General features: G+C 46.4%; 1 protein-coding gene across 4 annotated transcripts in view; it reads right to left on the reverse strand.

Annotated features, from left to right (window-relative positions):
- Nucleotides 1-23,097, reverse strand: part of LOC111848725 (DENN domain-containing protein 4C-like) — a 37,635-nt gene that overhangs the window by 9,776 nt on the left and 4,762 nt on the right. For 2 of the 4 annotated variants that reach the window (XM_023820939.1, XM_023820938.1), the window contains exons 1-18: nucleotides 15,131-15,456; nucleotides 12,665-12,917; nucleotides 12,189-12,258; nucleotides 11,841-12,010; nucleotides 10,952-11,190; nucleotides 10,003-10,069; nucleotides 8,855-8,913; nucleotides 7,837-7,981; nucleotides 7,186-7,361; nucleotides 6,994-7,094; nucleotides 6,692-6,907; nucleotides 5,515-5,660; nucleotides 5,310-5,348; nucleotides 4,561-4,691; nucleotides 3,013-3,145; nucleotides 2,191-2,397; nucleotides 1,735-1,863; nucleotides 381-528 (exon numbers count right to left, since the gene is read on the reverse strand). In XM_023820939.1, coding sequence (XP_023676707.1) covers nucleotides 381-528; nucleotides 1,735-1,863; nucleotides 2,191-2,397; nucleotides 3,013-3,145; nucleotides 4,561-4,691; nucleotides 5,310-5,348; nucleotides 5,515-5,660; nucleotides 6,692-6,907; nucleotides 6,994-7,094; nucleotides 7,186-7,361; nucleotides 7,837-7,981; nucleotides 8,855-8,913; nucleotides 10,003-10,069; nucleotides 10,952-11,190; nucleotides 11,841-12,010; nucleotides 12,189-12,258; nucleotides 12,665-12,917; nucleotides 15,131-15,456 — 2,755 coding nt within the window. Of the gene's footprint in view, nucleotides 1-380; nucleotides 529-1,734; nucleotides 1,864-2,190; nucleotides 2,398-3,012; nucleotides 3,146-4,560; nucleotides 4,692-5,309; nucleotides 5,349-5,514; nucleotides 5,661-6,691; nucleotides 6,908-6,993; nucleotides 7,095-7,185; nucleotides 7,362-7,836; nucleotides 7,982-8,854; nucleotides 8,914-10,002; nucleotides 10,070-10,951; nucleotides 11,191-11,840; nucleotides 12,011-12,188; nucleotides 12,259-12,664; nucleotides 12,918-15,130; nucleotides 15,457-23,097 lie in introns of those variants that run through there. The other 2 variants (XM_023820941.2, XM_023820940.2) reach the window with 2 other exon arrangements.

Below are 23,097 nucleotides of genomic sequence, written 5' to 3' on the forward strand. Positions count from 1 at the left end.
ACACAAGACCTTTATTTTCATTTTTGTAAAAAACAGAATACACAAATAAAGCAGATTTGTCATGGCAATGTGCTATGTAATCGGCCGTCCTTGGGAGCCCCCTCCCAGCTTGGGGCCCCAGGCCATTGCCTGTCCTGTCACTGAGCCTCTGGCCATCACTAACTGGACAAGGTCAGCACTGATCACACCTACAGCAGCGTCCAATAAAGGAAAATATTCTCTAATTACAGAAAATGCACCTTGGAATGGTGAGGTCATATTCTGATTAATCCTTTGTTAGACTAATAGGTGTCACTAGCTGATCAATTTCAAAACTCTTAGCTTATTTTACTTTGCATAGTGAGAGGCAGATTGCAAGGTCACTTAACCACTATGTTTACCTGTGGTAATGGGATGGGTCTTCTCTGAAAGGGCTGCCCTGTGATGTGCCTGCTTGAACTGCACCACGGCCCGGATCACGTTGCGTACTTTTGTCCACATGAAGTGTCCGCTCTGATTGCGGCTTGGCCAAGGGCTTTCCAGGACGGCCTGCAGGTATGGTGGGAACGGGGATCGAAGAGACAGTGCCAGAAATAGACAAAAACCACCGTCATTGGGGTAATAATCAACCAAGATCCAACCAATAAGCAAGATATTTTAAGTAAAATATTAGTTTAAAAGCAGTTGAACCACAACCACTACATTAAACATAGTAAGTATATGTACGCACACCTATGAATTAATGCAGATCATTATGACCCATATGAAGTAAATAATGCTGACTATCTTGAAAGAAGTGATGCATGTCAGTATCCAGAAAGTAGGGCTGCACAATACTGGAAAATTTCCAAATATTGCCCGTGATTTTTTGCAATAGGTATATCAATATTTATATCGTCAAAAAGCAGTTGAAAATTCACCCAAAATAAACAACAGCCAAACATAACTTATTTTCTACCAAACCAAACAAGTGGGTGGTGTCGAATTGTGTCAAAAGACACAGAGCAGCATCTTTTGTTCAATATTTGAATCTATGGAATCCAAAATATTTCCAGAAAGTGGAAAAAAAATGTTTATGGCGACCAGTCCTTGTTTGCTTTCCTTCTCTTCACTCAGTTTGAGTCTGACAGCATGAAAATGATTTTGATTTGATTTTGAAGCTCATACAAACGCAGCGGCAGTCAACTTTTTTTTATTTTTTTTAACACGCTAAATAATCTTAAAAAGGAACAATTATTAAAACTGCAAAGCCTGCCGTGATTTTGTTTCCTATGACAGAGCAAAAATGTTTAATGTTTTTTTTCTGATCACAATTTTTTCTTTTGGTAAACTGAGGTGACCAAATTAGCACCGGGGGTTGTCTCCAAAAATAAAATATGTCCCCCTCTGCTGAATGCTGAATTTCTTCTGCACCCAGTACATCCCCCACAAGTGCTGAATGTTATCTTACTATCTAATATATCCCAGACAAACTTTAACATGTATGCATGTAGATAAAAGCTCTCATTACTCATTTAAGAAATCATTTTATTTTTTAAAAAAAGAGAAGATTGTTGATCACATGCTATCAGGGGCAGGTGAAGGTTTCTGTGTTAAACGTCAGTGGACCAAAGGGTCCTGAGAAAGAGAAAAGCCTGCCAGTGCTGACTCAGGTGCCCCTATTCCCTCTGCAGCATACTGCATTAACCTTGGTTAATTCTTGGTGGGAGGATCGCTCATCTTTAGTGTGCATTTAATGCAGGCACGGAGCCTGACCTTGTTGTAGTAGCCGTAGGTGATGGCGTTGGGGTGCACCCCCGCCTTCTTCATTTCCATCAGCACGCGGACGGCCATCACCGGCAGCCCCCAGACCCCGCAGAGCTGCATCATCACTCGATAGCATACCTGTTGGGGAGGGGTGGCATTAATACTGGATTAGCACACTGTTGAACTAGTCCTGCGCTGTCTCTAGGCCATCCTGAGACGACTAAGAATCAGGTTTATTGTTAACTAATTTATCCTTTAAGAATCAAACCGGCCAGTGGCAGTGTTCACCACCATTCACACAATTGTGTGAGCCCCCCCAAAGTTTAGGGACCCCCTGCTGGCCACAAACAGTCACTACACTTCGCAATGGGACCGACACCAGAGCTACACTGCTCATGACATGAAGAAGAGTCATGACAAAACCCAACATTTCCTCGCTGTCCCGTCCGGTGCCGAGCCACTCGCCTCATCCAGGGCCTCGACCCGGGCACTCCGCATGCGCAGCAGCACCCTGTGAGCCTGCTGCATGGCGTGCAACTTGGACTGCGCCGAACACACCCCCGCGGGCAGGCAGATGAACCACAGGCTGTAACAGTGGCTGTAGAGGCACCGTGCCCACAGCGGCGGATTCGAGCAGTACCGCCGGGCAGTCTTATAGGCCAGCTTGATCTCCTGTAGGGGGCGACGCGGAGCAGAGGTTATAAGGCACCCACAGACTACTAGCATTTCACACACTCAAGGCTAATGTGTTTACACCGATATTAATTGTTTTACACTTTTATATAGAAGTCTCTCTGTGTACTTAAAGAATAAATACATAATTTTCTTATTTCTTTATTTTATTAAGAATAAGAACAGTGCAGACAGAATACCAGACCCTTACAAAGCACGTGAGATTCTGTGGTTAACCCGCGACACGGGGCAGATTAAGATGTAAGCCCCAGCACTTCTGGTTCTATTACTGCCTCATAGTTCGCAGTGCATGTGACGCGTGTGTGATATAGATCTCACCCCCCGGCGATGGCCCTGCCTTCGTGGAACAATGGGGGTGTAAAAACACTGGCCCACTGACAGCAGCACAGTCCTCAGCTGCGCAGCGAACAATGGAACAGCATCCTGTCCGTGCCTTGAATCCCCTTTGCAAAGTGCCCCACCCCGAGGAACCGATATTCAGAAAGGCCAGCAAATGAGTAATCAAACCAACATCCCCAGACCCTTGAAGGAGTACAACAGTGACATTAGTGCCATCCCTGTTGCAAAACCATATAACCAGGGACTCAGCTTCACCTGCTTGGTCCTCTTGGCCAGCAGGGCGGGGCTGTTGGACAGGCTGGACTCAGTCACCCTCGTTGTCGGTCCTGGCCGTCGTTCCTTTGGCCGGTCGAACAGCTCATGCCGCAGGTGAGTAAAGTTCTTGTTACTGAGGATAGAGAAAGGTCAGCCTTGATACAATGCCTTCGTTTCAGTTGTTCTCAATGGTACTTGTTTCTAAAGCGATAACGTGCTTCTGCCACAGGCTACACCTGGGTTCACTGGTAGTATTTTTCTACAATAACATGTGGGAGAGATTTCACACAACTGATGGGGGCAGCTGCCTGAAAGCGTAAATGGAGAGACAAAAGGATGTAGAGGCAGGCCTCCTTAACCATATTACCGCCCTTTGTTAGTCATGGCCAAAGGAAGCTTTATGAACCATTTGCAGTATTTTCTGAAACCACTAGATGGAGCTCTCTGTTCAAAAAAGGCCCCAAAGTAAACCAAGAGCACTAGTTCTGGCTCTAGCGGGGCCAGAAAATACAGAAAATGGTTCAAAAAGCTTCATTTGGCCGTCACTTAATTATACAAATAGAGACATATAGGTCAGTCACGTACACAGGTTTGGACGGTGAACATGAACCAAGCGAACAAAATCCTCACCAAGAGACCAGGATACAACATTGAGCATGATCCCACACACCAAGGGAGGTGGCATAGTGCAAGAATACACTAGGCATTGCTATTAAGAAGAGACGGGATGCTACACACACATAGAGTCATGGCAGAGATTCAAACCCTGGTCCCGTAGGTACGAGGCGACAGTGCCAGCCAGAGCGCCACCATGCCCCCCATTAGTGAATCAGCCATTTACCGATTATAGGTCAGATCTTCATTTAACCCCAGGCAGCTTGGTAGTTATGGCTAGTTTAAATAATAATGTCTGCAGAGCAGACAAAGAATGCTAAATGCTAATTAATCTAGCAGCAGCAGAAGGCCCTTGCCTTCAGTCTGGCAGCAATGAGGACTGCAGCAACTTGCCGGCCTAGCAGGCAGGATTCCTAAGGGATCCGTTACACTCTTTTCATTGCCAAGGAAAACACGCCTGTCACCTATGACAAAAACAGAAGACTGATACCCCGGAGTCAGAAGGAGCACAGCGTTTGCATACCATGCGAACCGCTGCGGTTTGGAGGGGGGCAGGCTGGCCTCCCTCCAGCTAGGTCGCGTTGGCAAAGCTGGCAGAGTGCCACCCAACCCTGTTTCACAGTCCCCATCTCAGTGAACAGCGAAACGTCCCTCGGAGATGGACAGATGGACGATCAAACCAGCAGACAGAAGTGGGCAGATGGACGTCAGCTCGTGAAAGGAATACATTTCTTAAAAAAGCGACAGATTTGAATGTGGGGGGGGGGGGGGGGGTTTTAAATGTGTGAGCTGAATGGATCACCGATAGCGTCACCCTTGACCGTTACTGCCACAACAGGTAGAAAAGCCAGCCAGGAATATGAGTGAGGCTGGATTTCACTTTGTGAAAGTTCATTACGAACCCCATCCCAGGCAGCATAGTTGCCAAGGTACCTGTAAAAAGTGGTGGGGTCCGCACCATCCTCCGCGGGCGCTTCAGGGGGCATGACGAACACCGTGTGCTCGCTCTTCTGAGACTCGTCCAGCTCGATGAGTCGGGTGTCTTCCCAGCACTCTGCGTCCACCTTCATGCAAAAAGGGGCGGGGCCATTGTGAGGGGGCGGGGTCATTGTGAGGGGGCGGGGTCATTGTAAGGGGGCGGGGTCATTGTGAGGGGGCGGGGTCATTGTGAGGGGGGTGGGGCCAGGATAGATTGGGGTACTGATGGAGTTCTTAATTGTTTGAGACAGATTTTTTATTATGAGGGTTTGGGGAAACTAGTTAGTAGCGTATAAATTCAAAGGGACACACCCTCTCCTCATTTACCGAATACCTCGGTTCGTGTGACCATTCACAAACATGAATAAAAATAATTTCTGACCAATCGATGGACTTACCACCAACCTTTATAATGTCTGAAAATGACACACGCAAGAGCGAGTGTAACGGTGGTGAAACTGTACAAGTACATTATCTGAATGAGACGGCAGCGACCAGTGATCTTTGTAGCGTGAAGCACCATCAGAGTCACAACTAGGCTTCCGTAAATTTTCACTTAGTGGCCATTTTGCTTAACGATCTGGTTGTTGGGCCCGAATTAGGTCGGTAAATGAGGAGTGGACGTGTTTAGCAGCTCATTTGCATTAATATGCACATCTTGACTGAAACAGGAGGTAAAAGTGGAAAAGCCAAATCGCCTGTACCTTTGCTCCCTTCTCAGATCCTTTATCAGACGGGAAAAGCTGGAGAGAGATGCAATTACATGAAATCAGCATATCGGAACAGATAAAGTGCTTAGCGGCTTAGAGACACACAAAACAGCAACCTACTGTAAAAAAAAAAACAAAAAACGGCCTTAACTCAGGGTAAGGCGAAGGTGGCCTTTGAAACAGGGCCCCAGTGTGTCACCTTTTCAATGCAGTCATCGAAAAACGCCAGGCCGGTGTCCTTGTCACTGACAAAGGTGCGCTCCTCTATGAAGCGGATGAAGATCTGCGTCTTGGTCAGCTGGGAGTAGAACTTCTGTTGAGTGCGGTCTCTGCTTTTCAGAAACCCTGTGTGGGATAAAGGAACAGGGACTCAATCCCATTGCAAATAACCTGTCCTACCCCCAACTCCAATGATAGAACAGCTGCCTGGCCGGAAATTTATCAAAGCATCCACTCAATTTACAGCTGGGGAAAATGGAAAAAGAAGAATTTAATGTGTTAATTACATTCCTCAAAAAAAGACTACCAAACAAAAATGATATTAAAGGAATACCAATCAGTCAAACTGTTTATTTAACAGTTTTGTTTCAGCTCGGGGAAGCACAAAGCCTCCTGTTTACACAGAATGTTCCACAAAAGCTCACAAGCTCCACAGCTGGATTCCCTTCCTCTGTAAGAGTAAAGTCTCCCAGCACTCTGCCAATCACTCACATCCTGTGTGGAAGCCCCGCATTGTATTAACACACTTTGTTTATTGTTTTTTGGATACAGCAATACAGATTGTTATTTTCCAAGCGTTGCCAGGAGAAACTTCATCACGTCGTCCATCCTGCCGATTCCCCAGATGGGGTCGCCGTGATGTCATTTTAATCTTCCCAATGAAATATTAACTTGGGAAACGACCTTTGAAGATTCGGCCTGATGACGGTATGACACCTTCAAGCACGAGCACAAACCGAAACAGAAAGGAGGGTTTAATATTCTCTTTGGGAAGATTGGGCAAAGGTCACTCCAGTAAATATGTCACCTTGTCACTGCAGTCCTTCACCATTTGCTATGTTACTCTATGTTCCCTGAATGTTCTCCGAGTTGCAGCTTGACTTTTTATTTTGAATAGCTGTCTTATTAGGTTCTTGCACTGCTTGAAGCATGCTCTACAGCTCTGTCTCCAGTGCCGCTCAGCCTAGTCACGCTTTATTCAGATCATTCCTTGATAGCTGAATCCATGTAATGCGGCATTTGACTCACTTGTACGTCGCTTTGGATGAAACCACCTTTTGAATAAACATAAAACGCCGCATGTTCTATGTCTGTGGAGTATTTACAAGCAGTAAGTACTGCTAAGTACTTCGAACAGCGACGATGGCATCCAGTACCTTGCCGGTCGTAGAGGGACTCTATGGCGGTGGCCTTCTCTGAGGGGGCCTGGGTGATGGGCTTGAGGTAAGAGCGATAGTCCCTCAGGATGGAGGCCATGAAGCGTAGAAAGGCTTCCTGCACCTCCATCTCCAGGCCGGTCTTCTTCTTCTGCCAGGTGAAGTCCGCCTCCATGGGGGTCATCTCCACAGCCAGGCCCTCCTGGTTCCTGTTGACTGCATCCCCAGTCTCATGAAACACCTTCACCATCAGACAAATGCCAATGGGGGGGCGCAGGTCAGTGGGCAGAGTGTGGCAGTACCTGTGGCCAACAGGGGGCGCAGGTTACTCAGGGAGCTCATTAGGCTCTTGCAGGGTTTCTTTGGGAAGTTCTTCCAGCTGCAGTGCTTCTTATCTTCAGACCTGCGGGCACAGAGAGGCACATGACGGCGCTCTGCAGGCCAGTGACTCCCACAGAGCACCTCAGCGGCCTCACAGATGAAGGGGTCCTCACAGGTAGATGGTGTTCGTGTCCAAATCCACGCAGACAACGTCAGCTGGGGGGTCATACAGATCAAAGTAGCGGGAGTCCACCCCACAGATGAAGGGGACGGGGGCATTCAGAACCCCTGCCAGGGAGAGGGGGCACAAGGGGATGTAGGGGCACTGCCACTGGAAGGGGAAGATCATCTGAAAACAAGCAGAGCAGACGGCTGGTTGTCACGGCAACGGTGCCCTTGTCATGTGACAGAAACATGTGACAGGCGTGGCCATTTGTCAGCACCTTCTGTGCATTTCCCATATCAGTTCCCACCTGAAACGGAGGTGGGACCACACCTGTAACCCAGGCACGAGCCCGCCTGTAACCCGCATGTAAATAAGCTTGACTGCAGACCTCTTTATAACAGAAGAAGGGGGTTATTATTTTCTATTAGGGCAGATTAACGAGTCTGATTTCGTTGTACTTTAGCTGCTTATGGTCTGATGTCAGTCATGAATCGGAGAGTGATTTGGCTTTGAGTTTTAGGAGAAAAATCATTCGCTGAAAAACCACCAGGGGTCCAGGTGCAGGGAATCGGGGTACCCTGCCAGGCTTGTCTCGCCAAGAGGTCAGAACAGCCGCCGGCAGTGCCACACGTGTACCAGCAGGGGGCAACAGACTCACCGCCGCCACAGCTTCAGCCACCCCTGTTAGCACGTCGGGCCGCAGCGAGTGCAGTAGGATCTTGCTCTCCATCAGGACGAAGTAGAGCAGCGTGGCGCAGTTCTCCGCCCCCAGGTTGGTCAGCAGGCCACTGAAATCCGCCCCACTGTGGGAGGGGTGAGGAGGGGGTGGTCAGATGGGTGCAGGCTATGACCCAGGCAAGACAGAGTGCTGGGGGGACAGTAAGTCAGCCGCACGTTTGTGGGGTGTGTTTGGGCAGGGGGACTGTGTTTATTTGCTTTTGCTCCCCCCCCCCATCAGGGCAAATCCCATATAACACGCAGTAAGGGAAGGAGTCTCGGGGTGGGTGGAGACAGTGTTGGGGCGGGGCTAAGTGGAAGAACTCAGGAAACCAGAAAGGACTATCAGGAGCAGAGGGACATGGGAGGGGGGGGGGGGGGGCAGGAAGCAGCCTTTCCATGCATTCGTCATCTGCACAAGGCATCAGGCCCTGAGATGACGCGGTGCTGGGGGCGAGGTGCCGTCCTGCACGGAAACGGAGAGAGAGCGTGCATCTGAAGACAAGAGTCTGGGGGGAGGCAGGAAGGGCGCGATGGGAAACATCCCGAACAACAAACAAACAAACAAACAAACAAACAAACAAACAAACAACCAACAACAACAGTAATAAGGAAACACTTTGAGCAGCTTTGACCTAAAATAAATTTCCTTAGGTTGGATATTGATAAACAACAGACAGCAATTTGTTTAACTTTAATTATGCGATATTCTGCCATCCTAGAATCTCAGCAAAAAAAAATAACACGGAAGCTAAACAAGAGAGAAAGAGTAGGGCAAATGAAAGACAATACCAAGGCTGTCTGACCCACAAGGATAAGAGCGACTTCACTATGATGCGATTATCGGTGTGGTGGGGGGGGTGTGTGTGCTGTGTAGATAACGCTAGCAGACATATACGGCGGCGAGCGATGGCTGGCCTGTCAGCGAAGGCGCAGATGGCGAACGGAGTCATATCTACCTCAGCGGAAGCGGCGTGCAGACTGGCTGGGACAGGATAAGGGTGTCAAGGGCCGAGAGCTGAAACACGAAACAGCAGCTGGATGTCACCCCAACAAGCATTAATAAAATCCATTAAAAAGCAATCATAAGCCTTTAGTATGCGACAGGACAAATTTGACCAGACAAACATCCCTATTCAGGTGTAGCCGCAGTGTTAACCACTATTGACAGTGGTCCCTGAGGTACGAGGCCCCCTGTTGGCCACAAGCAGTAGCTACACTAAATATCACATAAATTGCTTATTTAGAATCATATTCCCCTAACCAGCTAGCTAACTACGATCTGCTGACACTACTTCCTAAATATTTATATATTTTTTGAAAATGAGACTCCAGAAACACCAAGCAAACCCACCCCTTTTCTGGGGGAAAATGGCAAAATTTGTGAAAAGAGCGCTGAAAAATTAGAGATATTTTAAATGATATACAAATTGCTATCATCATCGTCATCATCATCATCGACAAGAACATCTACAAGAATTAAGGCACCACAGTAAAAAACTAAAAAATTACCCTTATTTACTCTTCGCATCTCTGTTCTGACCCGGATATCTACATATTTCGATCTACTATTTTTTTTAAGCAGAGATTCCCAGAAATTACGAAAACATGTTTTTGTATTAGACAACAAAAGGAGGCACCCTTAACAATTTAGTGGTAGCTACATTCCTAACAAGACATAAGCAGTTCTTTGGTAATCCTATTCCGGCCAGCCAGCCCACTGCAATGCCTCAGTCAGCCACACCCTCTTTAGCCTGAAGGCAAAGCAGACAGAACAGCACATCGCTTTCATGTTCGTCTTACGGCTGACAGACGCATACATCATCGCAAGCTTTGCGGTGGCATGAAACAGCCCATTCCTCATTGAGCCTCAGCCAAACACTATCTACGCCTGGAACAGCAATCACAGCAGCTGTATTAAGGCATCCCCTGGGCTCACCATATTCTTTTTCCACCACTAGAAGTGTAAAAAGAACCAATCTGGGCAGCACGGTTCAACACAATTCCCGGGGACTACAGTTCGTAAAATCACGCAGGATTTACGGCTTGCCACAGGTCCAGCAAATGCCGACAAAGGTCCTACCTCGCTGGGACACGGGGGACTCACCTGCACCAGGATCCGAGGCCTCTGTGGAGACGGGAAGGACACGCTGTGCATGAAGTGGGAGATGTGTCTGTGACACAGAAGGGACAGCGTTGACAAAAAGCCAACTCATCCTCAAGAGAGCTTCGATTCCCATAGATACCTCAGACGAATCCAGCTGGGCCTGTTTAACACCTTGCCGTTTTAAATACATTTTTTGGTCCCCTTGGCGAGCAAAGCAAAGCAAAAAGATAAACGTGAGCTACAAAGACCAATGCAAGATCACTGCGAGATTTCAAGTGAAAGGCTGCTGTAAACACCTGGGTTCCTCCAAAGCATCATTGTACATATATTTATGCATTTATGAGTTACGAAACTTTTTGTGCATCATCTGTGGCTTTCACAAAATTCCCAAAAGATTCCCTTTTAATTCCATATGCCAAATATTGAAACCATGAGGGGAAAAATATATAACGGAAGCGTCAACACAGGAGAGTGGATTGAAGGTTTATTTAAATTTTTTATGTTCCTATATAAAAAAAAAAAACGCTTAGCTGTTTATGTTTGTTTTTCAAGCTGTGCACTGCACACAGCTGCAAAAAGGGACACTGTCATATTCTGTAGCAACTAACCAGAGGTAGACACTTCAGGTCCAGAGAATATAAATCCAGACCAAGATTTTCTTTCAACCAACCAGTTGAGTACTTTGTGATTGTGACTCTTTATACTCAACTGATTGGTTGAAACAAAATCTTGGTCTGGATTTATATTCTCTGGACCTGAAGTCTCTACCTCTGCGACTAACAGATAGAACCACAGGAAAGACTAACAGCAGCTCTACCTGCCAGCGACCTGAAATTATCTCACACTGCTGCATGAATCTGAGTTTTAATATGAAGCTGCCCAGGAGCCCCCCCCCACCATCTCCACCCTCCCGGTTTGCCCTACCAAGTTGGCTGCCCGGCTGGCTTACTTTTCGATAGGCAGAGGGTGTGGCCCCGACACGGTGTTATAGAGGAACATGAGGAACCCGCGGAAGGCCTCGAAGAAAGGCCAGTGGGAGAGCAGGCAGATGCACTTGTTGGTGTTGACGGTGCGGTTGGGCATGAGCCGCTTGTCGATGGCTGTGAGCAGGCCCAGCTGCACCTTCTGCTTGTCACCCAGCAGCTCGATGGAGTACGGCTCGTAGAACTGGACGGCTGCACCATAAACCTTCATGAAGGACATGCATAAACACATACAGAAACACACAAAAACATCATCAGCAGGAGAAATGTCATTCAAAACCAATGTGGGATGTTCCTCAAACTTACTCTGAATCCACGACTAGAAAATGAGCCTGTAATTAGAGGTTGAGGGACAAACTAGTGTTCTGTGCAAAGTGCTGTGTTTTAACCATAACTCTACATTAACTATAAGCCACAGAGATCATTTAAAATTTGGTAAGGCTTTACATTAACTGCACCTTCATTATGCATTCATTATGCATTCATAGAATATTCATAACCAGCATGTAAGTATACCTTAACAGGTCTTAAAGCATCACAATCACAAGACTTTCAATGAACAAGAAATGACAGCTGTAATATACATTAATAACGTATAGTATAATTGCTTAATCATATACAGTTTGTTATTAATGTATATTAAAGCTGTTAAGGGATGTTAGGATGTTAAGGTGTACTTGCATACCTGCATGAATGTTCTATGAATGCATTATGAAGGTGCACTGAATGTTCTATGAATGCATAATAAATACATCATGAAGGTGCAGCTAATGCAAAGCATTCCCAAAAATTCCACTGTAGTTCTTCATCTTCTGAATACAGCAGAACCAACAGATGCTCAACTCTGGAGGTTACCTTCTCGCCAGAGGAGACGGTCAAGACGAAGGTGGAGAAAACGGGCTTCGGGTAGCGAGTGTTGGGTGCCCAGCATTCAATGCGCGCCCCCATGGGCAGGCAGAACAGAGGCACAGATTCAGAGAGAGGGAAGGACTGGTAGTCCTCCTTAGGATACCTGAAGATCAGGCCTGACAGAGGAACGCAGCAGAGCATCAAACCACAAGCTGGGAGTGAGATTCAGCCAAATCTCCATAAAAAAAAACCTGACCAGGCTGACCACAGAGCGGTCCACGTAATACTCAGAGCAGGAGAAATTCCATCTTTTTATATCTTCAGGTTTTTTCCCTCCAGTAATTTAATACTCACCAGCTTTGTATGCAATGGAGTTGGAAGTGGAGACAGACTTCTTGTAGCAAAGGAAAACATTAGAGCCCCACTGGAAAAAAGAACCACATTGGTCAATAGTAATACTGTACAAACACAAGGTGCCATTGTGTTTAAGAAGCCAGACTTATGTAAAATAGGTTCAGCGGTCTGTTCAAAGAAGGAAAAATTGATATTCATGATGCTTAACTTAAATCAGTTACATTTCTCATGTCATGCAACTGGCTACGGCCATGAGGAAATGGTTTAAAAGCAGGTAGTAAGCGAATGAAAATCAGCATCACCTATAATAACACTGATCTGCAACCTACATTACATGACCAGTTGAAAGTAAAAGTGCAAGACAGTCATGTGATCACTTGCTAGCCAATCCATACAGAGGAGGCTTATGACGTAAACAATGGGAAACCATTGAGCATCGGTAACTAAAAGAAGGCAGAGCTAAGCGGTCTTCTTACCATGCCACAGTTGAGGTTCCTGTCCACCTTGCAGAAAGTGTGGGGTGGAGTCTCGCCTTTGCTGGCCATGATGATGCACACTTCAGTGACTGTGAGAGAGTTCTGCGGGCGATCGGGCGCGGCACGGCGGAAGGTGATGAAGATGCGCTGCGAGGTGGCCGAGCTGTTGTTGACATTCGCGCAACGGCCATAAGGCGTGGCCCGTATGACCTCACAGCCCTGGATGAGCCGCTCCTTGCCATCATAGAGCACCCTAGGGCATAGGAACATGTGCTGCTTACACACGGGTTTGCTACAGACACGTTTTAAGTATATGGGTGTTCTCTGACAAAGAAAGCGTTGATATTTTAGGTTAGGCCACAAGAAGAAATTCTGTCTTTTTAAACAGTCTCTGTAACAGCGTTGTAAATCAATATTAAATATTGTTCGGCTGACAAGAGTGTTTTCACAGCTCATAGCTTTTGGCTGGAGTTTCAATAACATACGATCATATCAGGCAGCAGGTGGTCAGCACAATTCTCCATGTGCTCTTGCGGCGTGTGCAAAATGTACCTTCAATACACTCCCAGTCATTCCCAAGTCATAACTGGTCCCACTACACCCACCAGTTCTCAAAACTGGTGCAAGGACCTCCCCACAAAGCAGAAAACCAGAAAAACGCAGTTAGTAACCTTGCATAAAAAAACAACAATGTTTACCTTTTTCAAAACCATGGAAAAAGGTGCCAAGTTTATTCTGGCATTGACTTTGGAGCGGCAATGGTGAGTCAAAGCTGACTCTGACATGTAATGATTCACTCAACGCCTTCCGCTTTTCCCTGCACTGTAAAACCTTTCCACCAGCTGAATACAGGTCAGGCTGCTGCAACAGACCACTAATGCTCGCCAAGTATGCAAGAAGCACAGAGACTACAGGGCAAGGAAGGGAAAATATGGAGCTCAATAATGGGGAAACAATGCATTCATTCGTAATTCAGGCAATTCCAGCTGCCATTAAAGCCACATCAGAAAGCTGAAGGCCACCACAGGCCAGAGCATCACAAAGGCTTGTGCAGACCACCCTTGTAGACCCTCAACAAAGGAGATGTTTCAGCCACAGGCTGGAAGAACTCTCCAGGGTCAAGGATCCCATGTCTTTGTTGACCTAGCAGGGGCATTGGGGCAGATGAGCCAAATCAGATAGAATTCCTCCAAGGGGTAGAGACTGTGAGCCCCCGCCAGGATAAACTGGATTTCCAGCCCAAGAGCAGCAGTGGGGGAGGCTGAATACTTTTCATTCTGGGACTGAAATCTCAGGCCTAGGATAGGAGGAGCTCAGAAGGTGATTTGGAGGCTAGCTGAGGAGACTGTGGCGTATAAATGCAATATGGAGTACTGCCTGTTGGGGTAGCCACAGCGAAAGGTTTCAGCCTCCAAGCGGAAGCACAGCAGGCCCAAAACAGACATCAACAAAACACAGCTATGTGCCTTCTGCATGGAGCTGATGAATGTGCGAGGATCGGAAGCAGTCTTGCAGATCAGTGAGTGAAACGGGTGGTGCTGAATTGGCTTAGAAACACCATTGTTTTTTTCTGGGCTATAAACAGTCCCAGGTCAACTGCCAAGCACTGGCACATACTCTAGGCATTCTGGGAAATTTTCTTTCATTAGCAATTCAGCATGACTAATGACTACGTGAGTGAACTACACACAATGTTAAGTGTGCATTTTGCAGTCGACTTAACACAGGAGATGCTCTTTAATACTTTCTCGTAATCTCCAAGTACCCATGGCAAGTGAGGCTTTGAAACACCTTAAAATAAAATAAAAATTACAGCACATTGACTTCTTGGTATCATAAATCTTTTTAGTCCCGCCCCCCAAAAATGTACATACATGTCAAACTGCATACACATAATGTATCACAACAGTCAAAATACACACAAGGACATATTATTCAATGGAACATTTTAAGCAATTCAAAATATCTTGGTTCGATTAATTTCTTACTGAGCAAGAGACAACTTGGAATATAAAGTGGTTTTAGTGGTTCTGGGGTCAAAAAAGGGAAACAGATTTAAAAATGAGGAAGATAATTAAACTGGCAGTTGATGCTGAAAATCTGGGCCTCCTTCAGATATCCGAGGATTGGACCTAGGCTTGTTATCTTCCATGGCTTTCCCTATGTATGACCACACTATACAGACGCTCCTCTACTTACGAACTTTCAACTTACGAACTTTCAGACATACGAGCCTGTATACTTAAGGTCTACCAATGATTAAACGGAGACGGGAACTCTATTTACGCAATTCTTAACACTGTTTAATAAAAGAACCTTGCTTGCCAAAAGGACAGAATGAGTCATTTTATCATCACAGAAAAAGTCATCTTCCAGACAGGGTGAGGTCAAGGCACAGCTATAAGAGAGGTAAGGACCATAAGGGTTAAAATCCGCTGGGATTTGCGAAACAGTGCGACATCTTACCCAATGTCGATGAGCGGCGGCTTGTCGTGGCCCCTCCGGTAGCACAGGAAAAGTTCTGGGCTCTTGAGACTGCCATGGTTGAGGTTGGCCGACTGGCCACCAGGGGTCACCTCGATACACGTGAACCCCTCTGGCACCGTCTCACCAGTCGACCGGCTAATGACAGCTAGGTCCGTGATGGGCGCCTTGGGGCCGCTGGACTTGGTGTCTGACACGTCCTGGTCAAGCGGTATGGGCTTATCAGTGAGCCCGGCAACCACAAAATAGTCCGTCACTCGGGGACCCTTGTCCTCAATCATGGCCGGGTCTTCCTGGGGGGAAAGCATACAAAATAATCAGTGACGTTTCGGATCCAAAACAGTACTCTAATATCCAAGAAGACTTAGGGAACTGAAGGCTCTACACCGATGTACCAACATCCAACATTATTCCAAGTCTAAATGAGCCACAATAACCTAATTAAGTAAAAAAAAAAAATGTCTCACAGCAGCATATAGCTCAGAACGTTCCATGAGGTTCTTCACCAAAAACTCTGGTCTCTCTACACACGATCTGCCTTACACACTGTCAGCCACACTAAAAGAATTGACTGGCAGGGGAACAAAAGCATGATGAACAGGAACTACGGGTTTCAGGACCCTTAGAAATTATGATCCAAGCAAAGAGTTCCAGACTCTTACAAAATCAAATCATCATCATCATCATCATCATCATCATCATGAGCATCAGCAACATCTCAAGATGTCTGAGCACAAACTACCTTCTACCTGCAAGCCTGCGGTGATGCTCATAAGAACTCATGTCCCAGGCCAGTGGAAAGCGTGCAAACCATACAACCCTGACAGAACAGCTCTGTGACTCTGGTTGCCCCCCCCCCCGCCCCCCCCCCGCCCCCGCCATTCTCCCTGGATGACTCCCGATTTCCTGACCATGTGTTTCAGCGCAGCCAACACCATAAAGCCAGCAGAAGAAACTCTAACCGACGGAAGTGACCAGCTGGGCCCAGCAATCTGCAGAGAAGCAACAGCTGCTAATGAAGCAGCACTGTGCCAGATCGAAGCAGGTGCCAGCAGGGAAGCTAATTTCAGCCAGCTAACCCTCTGCTTTAGTTTAGGGGGGGGGCATGCCTTCCCCAGAGCTTTTTTAAAAATACACAGCGAGAACCAAAGCAGGGAAACATTTATTGGCCAACGGGTTCCAGCGATGTTCTCTTGTCGTTTCCAAATTCACTCCCAGTTTTGCAACTTCTCGGAAATCTTTTTATACCACAGAACCTGTTTAAAATCCTCCATTTACTGTGCTTTAATCCTATGTTACTGGAGGTTCTCTTTCTCTCTCACACACACACACACACACACACACACACACACACACACACACACACACACACACACACACACACACACACACACACACACACTTTTATATAGCTAAGGCATTCTGCCTTTTTTGTGGCAAGAAGTGGTTTCATTAATCCTGAGAGACTTTGTGCTTAATCGTAGGTCAAGCTGCAAAAATCAAATCCTACAAGGCAAGTACCCTATAAATGCACAAAATCATTTGGCTAGACTTTCCCAATTGTGTTAGACAAAATTATGCAAAGAATGTCCACATAACATATTTCAGGCCCAGTTCTTGAAAAAGACTGCAAGCTGTCAGGAAGATCTGAGAGAGTTTCCAGCAGGAGATGAGCCAACGATGCCCCAGAGCCCCACCCTGCTGGACAGATCACACACTTACAAATACAATTACGAAAACACACACGCACCAAGGTATTCAAGAGGGCCTGACTACATCCGTTAGTTTGTCCTAACGACAAAGTGGTCTTAACGAGCCTCCGGGGAAGGCAGAGTGGGGGGGGTGGGAGAATGGAGTCTGGAGGGAGACCTGGAGTCGCTTAAACTACAGGGAACGCGGCCGTCCTCAAAGAAACACACAGAATACAATCTGAAAAGCCTGAAAACCACAGACATAAAGCAAACACACTGATTTCGAGGCCTTTCTAAAGCCAAGGCAGGAACTAAAATTTTCAAAAAAAGAGGAATATTCCACAGCACGGTGTCAGGAAAAAAAAACAAGCCTCTTTGAACCAGCGGGTGGGGGGGGGGGATTCTGGAACAAAGTCAGTACCTTATTCAACAGCCCCTCCTAACTTTTAATCGCATAATTTGTATTTGAACAGCGCTGCTCTCTGTGATCTCGGATGTCCTCACCTAGCACTCTAGAAGATGGTGGACGGTCACTATGGCAACGAGACCTGCTGACCAAAACACTGAGAGACAGCCAGCCTCCCCCCCCCCCTCAGCACAACCTCCAGAGCTGAGGATATGCTGTGACCTCGACATCACCAGATGTGTTCAATAGGTGTAGCTCTCCTATCACCTAAGTAATGTTGGGAGGTAACATACCACCAGAAAACAGAACAAGGCAAGTCTGGAATATCAGCTGAGCATAGTGCCCCCTACTGATGAATTGGACAGCTGTACATCAGCCGGCAATTAGAAACAAATGGGTTCTTCTTTTCCAGCTTTGTTTTTGCATTACTATTTTAGGTCCACTTGAAAGTTTCGTTTCACGTTTCTTTCCCTCCCATGCAGCTTTTATTGCTCAAACAGCAACAATAAAACACAACAAATGGGGCCTTTCTGGAATCCTGCCCCTCAGAATCAGAGGCAGCTGCAGTGTGTGACAGACTCAGAGTCTCAGACAGCGAGAGGGAGGCTGGGAAATAACCTTCCTTCCCACTGGGGGTTCACCTGGGACACCAGCCCCCCCCCCCCCAGGAGGGGCCCACCAATCCGAGCTACACTGCTGAGCTGCACGTTGTTGCTGTAGTTTGGTGACAATGTGTGGTGACAATTTTTTGTCTTTCTCCATAGCAGGGACCTTGTGCCAGGACATTTTGACCTTTCATTCATAATGTTTTTCTTCTTTGTGTTTTGCGTGGCACTATTTGTGATGTTTCCTCTCTTCAGAACGGCTTAATATTTCACTTAATATTTTAAAACTTAAACAGAGGCTCAAGTACACAAGCCTATGAATCTTTTTCTGTTTTTAGATTTGCGTGGAATGAAAATAATTTCACTTTTGCTTCCTGGGGAATGGAAATCTCGACTAGGCTAGCCCTGTGAGCCTCGTGGTATTTTACCATGTTACCACCTTACACGTGATCTAAAGAGTGAGCAAGATGGGATAGGTGGGGAAAGAGACACACATTGGGACGTACCTGCTCTCGTACTTCAACGAATGGCGAATAAAGCTTAATGTCAAGGCCGATTTCAATGTCAAGGCCTCACCCACACTGTCCTTGGCCTGTTATGTGCTTGGGATTGGCAACGGTATTGGAAATACGGCATCTAGCTTTTGGCGAAGGAAACCTTGAAAAATCGGAACGAGTCGAAAAGGCCTGAATGCCAAAGGCTGGAGGGAAAGAAGTAGGAGAGACTGTAGCCGGATATTTTCATGTCTAAGTAGACGACTTTAAAAACAAAATGACGATGAGATAATGAGCCTTAGGGACTGCAAGCGTGCACCTTGCTTACAAGCCGACGATATCCCTAACGAGCGAGACAAAGCTTTAACTACCGGGCAGACTGAGTCATCTCGGTCTCCCCCGTTTTGTTGCAAGACCTTCAGAAGAACATGCTGGGCACTTGTTGGCAACACTAAAGTTTTTGTTACTTTGACCTAGTTATTTGGAAATACGAACATTTTGTACGTGTTCCACAATGGGAGGAGTTCTGTCCGGCAACTAAGTTTTTGGCCGTCTAGAGGACAGGGGCAGGCTTCACTCTAACACACAGCTCTTCCTAAAAATACTGACGGGACAGTCAGTGACATCCCCCCCCCCCCCCAACACATCACTGGCTTTAAGAAGTTCTCCAAACTCTGAGAAAATGAACCCAGCACATATTCTGGTGGAGAAAAGACACCCTTTCAAACCGCCACTTACTTCTGGTTTGTGTGTACATTCCTCATCCAAATTCTTTTGCAGGACAAATTTTTTAATTAAATTCACAATTAAGGCAAGATTTTCTACATAAACCAGGTGGTCTGAAAAAGGCTGACATAATACAGGGCAACGCAAGGTTGGGTTAAACAGGAGATTCCAGATTTCACAGGAAGAATACCGGATTTCACAGGAAGAATACCAGATTTCACAGGAAGAATACCAGATTTCACAGGAAGAATACCAGATTTCGCCAAACTAGAACCAAACTAGGCCTGCGGCCTCGTGCTTACGACCGAATCACAGTTGTGATATATTGGAGTATAACTGCACTCCTCGTATGTTATTGCTTAAATGAACATTTTGAGAACAGGATAAGCACTGCGAGTGGAAGGATAGCTGCTCGTTTAATTAAAATAATGATTGCAAACTGCACTGGCTGGCCTTTATGCTGCCATAACCTGACAACACAGGCATTGGCCAGACTTAATGGTAACAACCTTGGTATTTGGGGTCCATAACACAATCTGCATCCATCATCCCCCACCGGACCGATTAGGCTGAGCGTCATCAAGGTGCGTCTGGATAAACTGCCCTCTCCCCACCCCCACCCCCACCCATCCAACCATGCACATGCAGTCAAAGGCGAGGAAGAACTATAGATGTGCACACACACCCTTAACACAACTAGTGCCATACTTGCCATGAAAGGTGCTGTTAGCTTGTGGGAGTTTTACTTACACAAAAATGTTCTGAGGACAGACGTAAAAATGATTGGTTATCTCTCTGAACCAATCAGATTGTAGAGGAGGTGGGTCCAAGCAACTAGAGGAGGCAGGACCAACCAATCAGATGTCTGGACACCTCCATTTCCTCAGAACATTTTTGACTAAATAAAACTCCCACATGCACGCGGTCGCGGACACATCGCATGCATACACGGACAGGAACACTTGACAAGCTAAACTCAAAACAGTCATTTCAGTTCCCCAAAAGATCAAACTAATTTGTTAGTCACACCAGCCCCTGAAGGCACACCGATCCGACAGGGGCATGATAAAGTGAGCAGGGGCCGGTTAAAGGCCCTTTGTGCTTAGAAGGCACCGCTTAGAGACGGGACGTCGCTGAGCTAACAGGCAGCTCTTCAAAAACACCGTGGAGCAGGAGAAGTCCAGCCTGGGGAATAGATTAGGGAACTCGCTCCTGTCTGATAGCAGGCGGGATCCCTCTCTGGTGGCTGTCACACTCAGAGGCATTGCCAAAACTTTTTTTTCCACTATATGTATGTTCATCCATGCTCTACGTACTTGCTACTGAATGTACAGGAATTTCCCCCCTGGGATCAATAAAGTTTCTTAATCATAATCTTAAACGCAACATCTCGTCTGCCATGCCTCACGTCAACTGGTGTTTATTTCCCTAGTTATTGTTTCTTTAGGCTGTGGGCCGTCATTGCTTCATTCAGTTAAGTAGTTCATAAACCAAACTGCGGATTCTTAATCACAGTCCACTTTAGACAAGCTGTGAATTTAAGTGGGTGGAGGGCAGACAGAGTCTCTCCAGTAATTGGGGGAGAGACCCGTGTTGCTGCACTCTCAGGAGGGAAGCTAGGACTAGGCATCAGGGCACTGGGCCCAGCCAAAAGCTGATTGGTCCATAGAGTGTCCGCTCCCGTATTACTCACAAATTTGAAACATATCATTGGATAATGATAAGGCTGGCCCCTCTGTATGGAAAAAAAAATTGCTTCTCTTCAATCACCCCTCCTTAAAAAATCCTGGACTTGCCAATGTCTAGACTTGCCCTCTCAGTTACCAAGGGACCAGCACCACAGCCAAACAACAAATCTTGCATGGCAACCTCGACACATCAAAGTAAAAAGATCTGGACTCCCGCTGTGAATCCTTTAGAATGTATCGCCACATCATTCCAACACGGAGCTGCCAATCAGATTTTAAAAGCATATCTACAGTCTTAAGGCGAGTGCAATTCTCTTCTCCTTGATGCTACTTCTCTGGAAACTCACCGATGTTTTGCACCATCAAGGACGGCGTAGTTATGTTACCGTTTATGCACCTACTGCACGGCAGAACTGACTCAGAGGAAAGAACCCTCTGGCAGGAAAAAGAAAAAAAATAACAAAAGTTATGCAGCAGGCATTTGGACATTCAGACCATAGTGGAGCAGAGAGAAACATCACAAAGACACATGGGGAGAAATCCCTGTATGACCAAGGGCAGAATGAAAAAGCACAGCCGAAATGCCTAATTCACCATGCTAAATGCCTCACTAATTACCGTCCTAAATGCCGGCAGACGGCTCACATTCCACCAACAGGGAACACACAAAACCCTCTGGGGTCCAACCCTCTGAAAGTGTGGGGGGGGGGGAAGCTATTTGAGGGATTAAAAACAGGGGTGCCAAATTCAATTTCTAAGGGGAGTGGGTCATAAGATGCCATTTGCTCCAACCATCTGAAATAATTAGTTCCTTTGTCTAAATTTTAAAAAAAAATTACATTTGTACATCTCTGCACTCTTACTGGGAAAACACTTTGGCAGAATAGACACAGACCAACACAGACCGAAATGCGGAGCGGAAAGACAAAAAGAAGAGAGAGAGAAAGAAGTTAATGAACAAGGGTTGAGGAACAGAGGCAGAGGTCGGCTTTACTGAGGCTGCAAGCGGTTACGTCGCTAAACAGCAATTAAATAAATAGAAAAGCTGTGGGAAGATCTGAGAGAGAAATGTTAGAATGGGGAAACTGCTCAGCCCCCCTCCCACAAAGGGAGAACAGGGAGAGCACAGGCAGAGTGTGAGAGGGAGGCAAAGTCCTCTCTGCTGATGGCAGGGGCAGGTAAACACTGGGGTATCCATGGCAACCGGGCCCTGGCAGACAAAGTACCGACACAGCCTCATCTCATCCGTAAGTGCCTGCTCGAATATACTGGCGGAGCGACGGTTTAAATCAATAGATGAGAAAAGACCCATTTTAAAAACAACGACACATTTGAGGAGTGGGTACATTCAATAAGCCAAGGGAATTTTTTTGTTTTGTACAGAAAACCGGACTGCTTTGGACGCCATCTTGGGTCATTGTAAACGCTACGCTTTTGCCAACGGCTTTGTAGGCCTTTGCAGACATTTAGAGGGAAATAAAATCTGAACGGAGCTGCAACCTGCCAGGATAGTACACACCTTTAGAAAAATCAATGCCTACACCCATGCGATTCATTTTTAAAAAAGTATATATGAATTACACACGCGTGACTGCGGAAAAATTCCGAGGAGATGACTAAAATGAAGGTATGTCTCGACCGAATGCAACACAAAGGTACCTTACAGTCAGTGACGCTGAGTCACTGACCCAAGGCAAACCAGCATTTTGATGAACACTGGACTTTGATATTGTGTGAGGGTGTAGACAGAGTGCTGGGATTGTTTTAATTTACTGCAGCACGAGACGGTCCCGGCCCAACCCCACACTCAGCTGATACACACACCCCGGCTCGGCGTTCGATTGCCAAGAAAAATACCAAGTCTCATTAATCAAAAGACTTGGTAACAATAAAGTGTGATACAGTGCCCGTACAATACAAGAGTGCTATTAGGCTTATTGCTTCTGAGGGTTCACCATTGTCAGTTTCAGAAGGAACATTTCTGGTCTAAAACAACATTTTCAAAAGTGCGTATAATATATAAACAGACCATCAGCTGCAGGTAAAATTTTATGATGTTCTTTTGTAAATATTGACAGGCCATAATGCAGATAATGGTGGATCCCTATTTTCTGCACCTACTTGTTGTCAGAGCTGTAATTTTAGCTAGTACAACAGCTGTACTAAATGAACAAACCTGGTAAAGCCCCCCCGGCCCCCACCAGCCACAAAATCGCCCCACAGCAAGTCTACTTTCTGTTTTTGTCTGCTGCTCTTGGGGCTAGGCATTTGAGCCAAGCCCAATTTCCCCACCTTCTATCAGGTCTGACCATTGTCGCTCAGGGGCATCCTTAATTGTT

This window comes from Paramormyrops kingsleyae, chromosome 12 (genome assembly GCF_048594095.1).
Source record: "Paramormyrops kingsleyae isolate MSU_618 chromosome 12, PKINGS_0.4, whole genome shotgun sequence".
Taxonomy (NCBI): Eukaryota; Metazoa; Chordata; class Actinopteri; order Osteoglossiformes; family Mormyridae; genus Paramormyrops; species Paramormyrops kingsleyae.